This window comes from Apis cerana, linkage group LG15 (genome assembly GCF_029169275.1).
Source record: "Apis cerana isolate GH-2021 linkage group LG15, AcerK_1.0, whole genome shotgun sequence".
In the NCBI taxonomy this organism is placed as follows: Eukaryota; Metazoa; Arthropoda; class Insecta; order Hymenoptera; family Apidae; genus Apis; species Apis cerana.
Window position 1 is genome coordinate 2,259,522 of NC_083866.1, and position 11,104 is coordinate 2,270,625.

General features: G+C 18.1%; 2 protein-coding genes across 2 annotated transcripts; both read left to right on the forward strand.

Moving 5' to 3' along the window:
- Positions 1-1,225: 1,225 nt before the first annotated feature.
- Positions 1,226-4,036, forward strand: LOC108003356 (uncharacterized). Its single transcript, XM_062085422.1, has 5 exons — positions 1,226-1,455; positions 3,139-3,211; positions 3,325-3,419; positions 3,499-3,613; positions 3,781-4,036. The coding sequence occupies exons 1-5, from the start codon at positions 1,405-1,407 to the stop codon at positions 3,864-3,866; spliced, it is 420 nt and encodes a 139-aa protein (XP_061941406.1). The 5' UTR covers positions 1,226-1,404; the 3' UTR covers positions 3,867-4,036.
- Positions 4,037-6,766: 2,730 nt separating this feature from the next.
- Positions 6,767-8,908, forward strand: LOC133667373 (uncharacterized). Its single transcript, XM_062085424.1, has 5 exons — positions 6,767-7,043; positions 8,060-8,132; positions 8,200-8,291; positions 8,374-8,479; positions 8,600-8,908. The coding sequence occupies exons 1-5, from the start codon at positions 6,993-6,995 to the stop codon at positions 8,683-8,685; spliced, it is 408 nt and encodes a 135-aa protein (XP_061941408.1). The 5' UTR covers positions 6,767-6,992; the 3' UTR covers positions 8,686-8,908.
- Positions 8,909-11,104: the final 2,196 nt, after the last annotated feature.

Consider the following 11,104-nt stretch of genomic DNA (forward strand, 5'->3'; position numbering starts at 1 on the left):
TTTTTATTTATAATTTTTTTCTAATCATATACACAATTTGTCAGTCTTTTATCAAATAACAATCTTCATTAGAAAAAAATTTTTATTTTCTTCTCTATCTTTAAAAGACAAAATCGAAAATTAACTGAATATAATATAAATATAATATAGTAATTTTGTTCCTTAAAATGAATTTAGGTAAAAAAAAGAAATAATTTAATTTAATACATATTTACATATCGTTAAAGTTTCAAAATTTTTAGAATTTGCGTTTTTTCTTGCATTTATTTTACTGATTTTCGAATCGAGATAATTATATAAGTTGTAGCAAATTATTCATTTATTCGTAATTAGTTGAGAAAAAAAGAGGAATAATGTTATGAAATTAAATAATTAAAACTAGATAAATGAGTATGAATGAGTATTTTAATTTTATGTATGTACGTATCTTAAGTAAATTAAGTAAATTGTAATAATTCATAAATTGTTATATAAAGAATGATGATCAAATCCATGCTACATAAATGAATTGCAAAATCATATGTAAAAAATCTTATGTAAAAAAAAAGAAAATAAGAAAAATTCTTGATAAGCCAATCAATGGATTCCAATCATGGATTTTAATCATTTTCAAATATATAAAGAAAATACATATAAAAAATAAGAATTTAAATTATAATTATAATAAATTTAATATTTTCCATATGTGATCTTAATTTATAGAAATATTTATAAAAAAATTGCTATTCTTAAATTAAGGCTTTTGCATTTTATGAAAATTTATTTAATATTTCGAAGTATTCGAAATTAAAATTTAAGATGTTTAAATTTCAAATTCAAATCAGTTATCGATGTTTGTTCCTTAAAATTATGTATATTATTGTTCATATATTTATAAAGTTTTACTAAAAACAAAAAATTATTCATAATAAAATTAATTCATTATAAATTAGATTTTTCAAATATTTTTTTATAAAATATTATTAACAGAATTAAATTAAAAAAAATGGAAAAAGAAAGAAAACAAATGATTTTTTATTTAAAATTATACTAACATTCATTATTCTAGTAATCTTGAATCTTTATATTTCAGAGATAAGAAAAAATAATTAATTAAATATTTTTTTTCGCTTTAGTAAGCATTCACTTTTAATCTTTAGATATTTTTATGTAATCCATAATTTGATATATAATCAGCAAATATTAATATATTCTCGTTGAAAATTTCATAAAAATATGCAATATCATTGTTTCTAATAATCGAGAAAAAAAAATGCTAAGAATAATAATAATCATAGTAATAGATAATACTATTTAATAATTATGGTATAAAAGACATTGTAGATTCGATATTTGTTCAGTTCTTATTGGATATATTTCAAACAATCTTGTTTATTTAAAATCGATAATATATTTAAAAGAAAAATGAAAACTATCGTGGTTATTTTTGCCTTTTGCATTTGCGTTAATGCAATGGTAAATTTTCAAATATGTTTAATTTTATTCATATTTATACATAGTTTATGTTTAACATCTTTATTTAAATTTTAAATCTTATTTTTATATTTTTATATGATTTTTAAAAATATTCGTAATTGTCATAATTTATATCTTTGCGATAGTTTATTTCCTTTTTAATATAAATTTGCTACATTGAATTTTTGTTTAATGATGTTCTCTGTTAATTCTTATATAACATTATGAATCCTTGCATAGTTCCAAAGTGATAAATAATTATTTACGTATAATTAAAAAATATATAAAATGTAATTGTTATTTCTAATTGATTATCTAGTAATTTTAATTAATCTTAAAATTAAATTTCCGGTAAAATATTGGTTTCAAACACGTTTAATATTAATATAATGTGTTTTCTTTAAAAATAATAAAAATATTTTCCTATTATAATTAAATAACAACTAAAAAAGAATTTTTTTCATTATGAAATGAAAAATTCGATATCTGAAGCGATTTATATGTGTCATTTGTTATTTATTTCTTCTATAAAATTCTTTGTCGAGTCGAATTGAATTTGTTTTTGATTTCTTTAAATTTGGATTATTTATAAATATATAAAATTTTTAACCATTACAAATTTTAATGATTGTGCCATTTCATTCCCTGAAAATCGAAAATAAAGATTGGAATATAATAATTTTTAATTATTTCGATTAAGTACTGTTTTCAAGTTCTCGAGAGATATCTATTTCCGAATAATTAAATATAATAGCAAATAATTTAGAACAATAATATTATTTGTAATCCGAATCGAGTGATAGTATTTGTTGAGACATTGAAGAAATGTGTTTTGCTAAGACAATGCGTTTTCGACAGAAGAAGATCTTTGAAATTGTATATTTGTTAAAAATACATATTCTATATAATTGGAGTACGATTATAAGTACGATGTCGGGATTTGAGACATTTTCCAGTCAATAATTTTAACATTATCTTTTAAAAAGACTTGTTATAGATATTCGTGGATCAATTAGGATAGATATTCTTGAAGATTTTGTGGACCATATTCTTTTACTCTACTTCTGGGAATTTTCCTTGGATTAGGGATGGGCGTTCAATCAGGGGGTTGATCTACGATATTGTTGGCTGCTTGTGTACCATCCAAGATTTTCGAGATAAACATACGTTTCATAACGTTTTTGGTAGAACTTTTTCAGAATCAGAATTTTCTTAACCTCAGAATCTTTTAAATTAGAATTCAAACATGAGAACTATTTTTTTAACCATCCAACTTTACATCTTGAAACTTTCTGAACTCTTAAACTTTGTGAATGAACGAATAAAAATTTAGAATTTTGTGAATTCAGTGATGAATATAAATCTTCATTAGAATAATAGCGATATTTATAATAAATTAATATTATTATTACCAGCTCTAGGAACAAGTTGGAGCTAATAATTTTTGAGTTCATTATACTATATCATTACGTTATGATATTATATATTAAGATACTTACCAAAAACTTTATTAATATATAAAATGAATAGAAGATTTTTAAAACAATATACGTATGTATATAGTATTTTAAAAATAATTATGTATAATAAGAATTAATTTAATAAAAAAAATAATTATTTTTAAAATATTTTATTTAATTAATATATAAAACTACTTATATTATATTTTATTGTCTTTTTCAGACAATTGAAGAATTAAAAACTAAATTATATGATGAGCAGGAAGCTTGCAAGGCAGAATCTGGCATTGATGAACGTAAGTTGCAAATAGGAAAAAAAATTGTAAAAAATAATATTTTTGATTATCCAAAATATATATATATATATATTATATTAATATTATTATTAATTTCTTTATTCTAAATTCAGAAAAAGCAGATAATGTTAATAGTGAAGTCGACTTTGATGTAGAAGATGAGAAAGTTCAATTGTATTCTAAATGTTTAATAAGAAAATTCAATTCCGTTAGTATAAATAATAAAGTTATTTAAATAGAATTTTACATATGTATAAAATAAAAAAATTATCATTTTTTGACAACAGGTTGATGAAAATGGAAACTTTAATGAAAATATAATTCGAGAACTAACGAGTCTATATTTAGACGAAAATGAAGTTAATCAATTAATCACCGAATGTTCATCGTATTTTAATACCTGTAAGTAAAAAAGTCTTAATGAAAAAAATATAATTTTTTATATATTATGTATATTTTAATTATTACTAAAACTTTGATTAAATTATTTACTATATTAATTATTTATTATTTACTGTTTATTATATTGATGTATATGTATATATACATATATATATATATTTTTGTAGCTGATGACGATATAAATTTAAAATTTAGTAAACTAATGAAGTGTTTTGAGAAATATAAAACAATGAAAGGAATATTAAATTTCTAAACGTTCAATAAAAACGTTCATTAAAAAAAAGGAAGATTTATTTATAACGCAATATATTTTCTTATTTTGATTATTCTTTTAACTTTGAAATAAATAAGATTTGAAGTAAGATTTAAATCATTATAATTATTATAATAATTAAATCAATAAATTAATATACGATTATTTAATACTTGTCTAAGTTTTTGATTACCTATCCAATGAATTATCCTTATTCGTTTTTCCAAATTTTTTATTTTTATAAGCTGACTGATCTGGTACGTGATTATCTATTTCCAAATTCTTTTATTTCGTAATCAATTTCAAAATTCTACATTAAAATTGGGAATTATTGAATTTCTTGTCTGAAATAAATTATTCTACTACTTATTAAAATTCTAAAATTAAATAAAAATTATTAAAATATATAACAATAAAATGAAAATTGCAGTTTTAATTACAACTGAAATCATCGATGAAGTATAAAATAGATTCAGTATTTCTTCGGATTTAGATTGATAAACTCATTATAAATAATAAAAATTATATCATCTAAGAAGTCTAAGAAAATCGATCCAATACTTTTGTATTGGTTTTTATTGTACATTGTTATAGTTTATTATTATTTTATGATTTCCTACCTGATTTCTGATCACAATTCTAAAATAAACTTTATAAGAAAATAAATTAATATCACTTAACATGAAATATATATTAATTAATTCTTAATAAGTGATGCACTTATATTATGTTATATTTTTTTCTTGATTTTTCAATTCATATTTATAACTTATGTATTTTAATAATTAAAAAATAATTTAAATGTGAAAAAAGATATTAATAAAACATATATCAATAATTCTTATCTAAAAGAAATATCAAGATATCGATATAAAAATATTGAAATCGAATTTATCAACTTAGTTTAAATATTTGTAAAATTAGTTTATTTTATTAGAAATTAAGAATATTATATAAACCATGTGCACTTTATTTATACAATTAGAGATAGTTTTGCAAAATTTATATATTCCATAGATTCATGATATTTGTTCTATAATCTAAAGTCATAATATTTTTCTCTTCTGATATTCCTATATTATTTTCAAAAGTTCTTCACGTTTAAATAGATATATATCATTTATAAATTCTACAAGATGTTGTTTAAATAATACCAGAAATCCTAATTTAATTCAGTGATCAAATTCTATTGAAAATAAAATTCGATTTGCGATTTAATAATCATATTCCTAATAAATCCTTGTAATTATTTTTCTTATTTTTACATTAATTTACATCTCATTAGTATTATTATCATTAATTATAATTATAATTATAATAAATTGTAATAAATGAATACACGAATAATATCTGTTGAATTTAGATAAATCATTTATATCTTTATTATAAAATTAACAAACAAATATATTATAATTAACAAACTAGATTTATAATAGACTACAAGGAATTTAATATTTTTTACTGTTAGCAAATCTTCATTAATCAAATGTCTTCCATATTTTTTGCAGAAAGCTATTATTCCTTTATTTCTTCGTTAAATATGAAAATGAAATTCATGATTTTTTTTTATAAATGCGTTTATTTTTCTTGTATTATATGTTCGTATGATGAAAATCTTTTATTGCGTCGTACATAAAATAAATACAATAAGATTCATTTTCTCATATTTGCGGAACAAAATAATAAAACAAAATGTTATTTATAATAAAAAAAAAGTTTGTTTCTTTATACTATTATAATTAATGAAATTATCGATTTCATATAAAAAATAAAATATAACTCTTTTTTTATTTATAATTTTTTTCTAATCATATACACAATTTGTTAATCTTTTATCAAATAACAATCTTCATTAGAAAAAAATTTTTATTTTCTTCTCTACCTTTAAAAGACAAAATCGAAAATTAACTGAATATAATATAAATATAATATAGTAATTTTGTTCCTTAAAATAAATTTAGGTAAAAAAAAGAAATAATTTAATTTAATACATATCTACATATCGTAAAATTTCAAAATTTTTAGAATTTGCGTTTTTTCTTGCATTTATTTTATTGATTTTCAAATCGAATATAATTATGTAAGTTATAGCAGATTATCCATTCATTCGTAATTAGTTGAGAAAAAAAGAGGAATAATGTTATGAAATTAAATAAGTAAAACAATTAAATTAAATAAATTGAATGAGCATTTTAATTTTATATATGTACATATATCTTAAGTAAATTGCAATTCATAAATTGTTATATAAAAAAAATGATCAAATTCATACTGCGTAAATGAATTGCAAAATCATATCTTATGTAAAAAAAAAAAAGATATAGAAAGAATCGTTGATAAACCAATCAATATATTCATTGGATTATAATCATTTTCAAATATGGGTGTACAGAATGAGAATTTAAATAATATTCTCCCAGATGTCATCTTAATTTATATAAGAGATATTTTTAAAAAATTGTTGCTATTATTAGATTAAGGTTTTTTGCATTTTGCGAAAATTTATTTCATAATTTTTTATAAAATAATTTTTCGAAATATTAAAATTTAGAATCTTCCTTAAATTTCAATTTAATCAGATATCGATGTCTGTTTAAAATTATCTATATTATGATCTATATACTTATGAAAATAAAAATTAAAAACTAAAAATAAAAAATTATTAATAAATACAATTTTTTAAATACTCTAAGTTCTAAATTCTAAGTAAAAAACTAATTTAGAAAAAAATAAAAAATGATATAAATCAGAATCATTTAAATATATTATACCGACATTTTTTATTCTAGTAATCGTTTCTAGTAATCTTTATATTTTGCAAATAAGAAAAAAATTTAATTGAATATTTTTTTCGGTTTAGGCAGTATTTATTTTTAATCTTCAGATATAATCTATGCATTTGATATATACATGGGAAGTAATAAGTTTTCATCAATAAAAATATGCAATATCATTTTTATAATAATCATAAGAGAGAAATTCCGAGATAGAAATAAAGTGAATATAAAGAAGGTGAATTAGAGTATAAAAGGATCTTGCACATTCGATATTTGTTCAGTTCTCTTTGGATATATTTTAAAAACATTCGAATCTTCTTTATTTGAAATAGATATATTTAAAAGAAAAATGAAAACGATCGTGATTATTTCTGCTATTTGCGTTTGCGTTAGTGCAATGGTAATTGTTTAAATATTTTTAATTTTATTTTAACTTTGTTCAGCATAATTTATAATTATTATTTCTATTTAAGTTTTTATTTCTATATTTGTATCTAAAAACATTTGCAATTGTCGCAATTTATATTTTTACAATAGATTATTGTCTTTTTAATATAATGTCATTATATTAAATTTATATTTAATAATTTTTCTTTTAATTCTTATATAATATTATTAACTATTCTATATCCGATATATTTTATAAATTTTAAAATGACTAAACGACAAAATATATTTTATAACGTAAAACATTAAAATAGTTTCAAATAGATTCAAAATTAGTATGTTATGTCTTTCTCAAATCATAATAAAAAATATTTCGCTATTCTGATTAAAAAAAAAAAGAAATTTTTTCACTATTAAATGAAAAAATTGATACTTACTATTTAATTACTTATTTTATAATAAAATTTTTGCGTTGAATTTATTTTTAATCTCTTTATATTTGGTTTATTCATAAATATATTAATTTTACAATCTTTATTAATTTTACGATCTTACGATCTTACGATCTACTATTGACCTTTTATTATTTATTAATTATAAATTTTACTTTGTGAAGAATAATGAAAATTAGAATATTATAATTTTTATATAATATTTCTATTAACTTTTTTTTGGAAATTCCTGAAAGATATTTGTTTCTAAATAATTAAGTATAATAGCGGAAGATAATGGAAAATTATTATTAATTTCAATCGAGCGATAGTTTTTGTTGAGCTGAATATTATATGATTACATTATGATATATATATAAAGATAATATAAAAACTGTTAATATTTAAGATGAATAGAAAATTAATTAGAATAATACATATATGTATTAAAACAAACATATTTGTATAAAAAATTTTAAGAACAATTATGTATTTAATAAAAATCAATTTATTAAATAAATAATTATTTTTAAAATACGTTATTTAATTAATGAAAATTAACTATTTTCATAATATATATTTTAATCATCTTTTTCAGACACTTGAAGAATTACAAATAGGGCTACGTGCTGTATTGCCAGTTTGCAGACTAGAAACGGGCATTGATCAACGTGAGTTGCAAATGAAATGAGATACAAATCATAATATTTCTGATTAATTTTTTTATTCTAATTTCAGAAAAAGAAGATAATTTTCGTAACGGCATCGTTGATGTAGAAGATGAGAAAGTTCAATTGTTTTCTGAATGTTTAATAAGAAAATTCAATGGTGTTAGTATAAATAATAAAATTTTTTAAATAGAATTTGATATGTGTATAAAGTAAAAAAAAATTTTTCATTTTTTGGCAACAGTATGACGATGATGGAAACTTAAACGAAGTTGTGGTCAGAGAAATAGCGACAATATATTTAAATGAAAACGAAGTTAATAAATTAGTCGCCGAATGTACCGTTATCAGTAAGTAAAAAATTATTAATGAAAAAATACAATTCTTTATATATTATATATATTAATTATTGCATAATACTTTGAATAAATTATTTACCATAATTTTTTATATTAAATTTATCATTTTAGCTGATGCCAACATACATCTAAAATCAAGTAAATTAATGAAGTGTTTTGGAAAATATACAACATTGAAAGAAATATTAAATGGCTAAATATTCAACTATCAAAAAGAAAAAGGTTTATTCATAACATGACTTTATGTTTACTTTATACTTACTTTTTATTTTAATTAAAAAATATTTTAAATATTATATTAATGTAAATTAATATAATTACTTAATATTTAATTTTTTACCAGAATTGGGCATTAATCCATTGAAAAATAAATAAATTAAAAATATATAAATAAATAAATAAAATTACTTTAAATAACTACTTATTAAAATTTATATAAAATTTATTTATAACTATTATACATTTTTTCATATAACCTCGGTCGTTTGATTATAGTTATTTGCAATTATTATTTTGTTTTAAATAACAATAAATTATTGAAATAACTTTATTATTCGTAACTTCGACTATGAAATTTTACTCATCATCAAGTAAATTTTTGTTACCTATTCATTAAACGATCTTGTTTGTCTATTTTGTCAAAATTTTATCTTCTTATTTTTTGTTTGTTGTATCTACATAATTATCTTTCAAATTCTATTATTTTGTAATATATTTCAAAATTTTTCTATATTAAAATAAATTAGAAACTATTGAATTCTATTCTGAAATAAATTATTTCAGACGCGTCATTGACATGAAAGACGACAAAATTCAATTCTATCCTAATATTAAAATTATTAATATAAACAATATAATTGTTTAAAAAAAATTATATACATATATAAAGAAAATAAAAAAAAAATTATTATTTTTATAATAAAGTGGTGAGAAATGAACGAAAAGAAATTCAAATAAACTCTAATTGCATTTATAGACGAAAGTGAGATTATTAAAATAGTATCTGATTGTTTAAACATATAAGTAAAAAATTATTAATATAATTATTATTAATATTAATATAATTTTTTTATATTATATATTTTAAAGTTGATATTATTAAATGAAATTTTAAATAAATTATTTATTAATATTCATTATTACAACCAATCCCAATAATAATCCCAATATTATTTAAATCATAATAAGTTAATGAAGTGTATTATGGAATATAAATTTATAAAAGAATTAGGATTTATTTAAACATCCAATTATCAAAAGGAAATAGTTTCATAACATAATATATATTTTTTAGTTTTTTAATAAAAAATATTTAAATTATTAATTATTAAATTAATATCAATGTGATTATTTAATATCTAATTTTTTTTATTATTTATTCATTAAATTATATTTGTATTCCATGTTCTAAAATACCGATTGAGTCAATCTTGAAAATAGATCAAAGTGTTTCTTATGCCATCTAGCATGCTATAATTTAAATACAATCCATATACAAAAATTAAAAGCTATATTTTTATTACAAATTATATATTTTATAGCTTTTATAGATTTATATTCCGCAACACGCTTCATTAACTTATTATGATTTAAATAATGTTGGGATTGGTTATAATTAATAAAAAAATAATAAAATAAAAATAAGATTCTTCTATTTCATCTGTATTGCAATCTTATCCTATGTTGACATTACACTAATAAGATTTTTTTCATAAAATTTTAGATTTTAACTTTTGATTTAAAAAAATTTTCTGCGGATGTTATTTTTATTTAAAAAAAAATCTATATTTAAATTTCAACTAAATCAGTATAAGAATTTTCAAAATTATAAAAAGTGATATTAAAATAGTTTTCTCAAAACTATTATTATATTAGGTCTTAATTTCTGTCATCAAAAATCCTTCACGTAAAGATTATTTTTATAATAAAACGAAGTTACTTACGTTTTTTTTTGTCAAATCGAAATTAGCAAGTTTTAAAAAATACAAAATACAAATTATTTTTTAAATTTTTTTTTAAAATCTGAAGTTTAATTTGTATTCAGAATTTATTTTTAAAAGTAAAAAATTAAAATTAGAATATTTCAATTTTATCGCTGGATGATGTTTCAATATTTATGAATTATATAATTTTCAAAAATTATAATTGTAAGAATATAATTATCTTTTTAAATATAAAAATTTAATAATGATTGTAACATTATTTAATAATGATTATAATATATTATTTTAATAAATTGAAAAGAACTAAATTATAATTTATATAAAAACTTTAGTTATTTTTTTATATTATATATATAATATTATAATATACATTATATATTATATTTTTTTATATTATTTGTAAATAATATTGTTTTTTTATTATAATTCCAATGTATGTATAATGCAAATGTTATAATATAATTAAATTATGCACAAACTTCAGTAATAATGTAATAATTTAATAATAATGAATAATTCTTCAATTTTTTAATATTTTTTAAATAAATAAAATAATGTTATAAAATAAATAAATCTAATATTAAATTAAATTATATAATGCAATAAATTATTTAAATCAATGAATTTTTCTTTATATTATTTTAATTGAATATTTTTATCAAATATTTTAAAT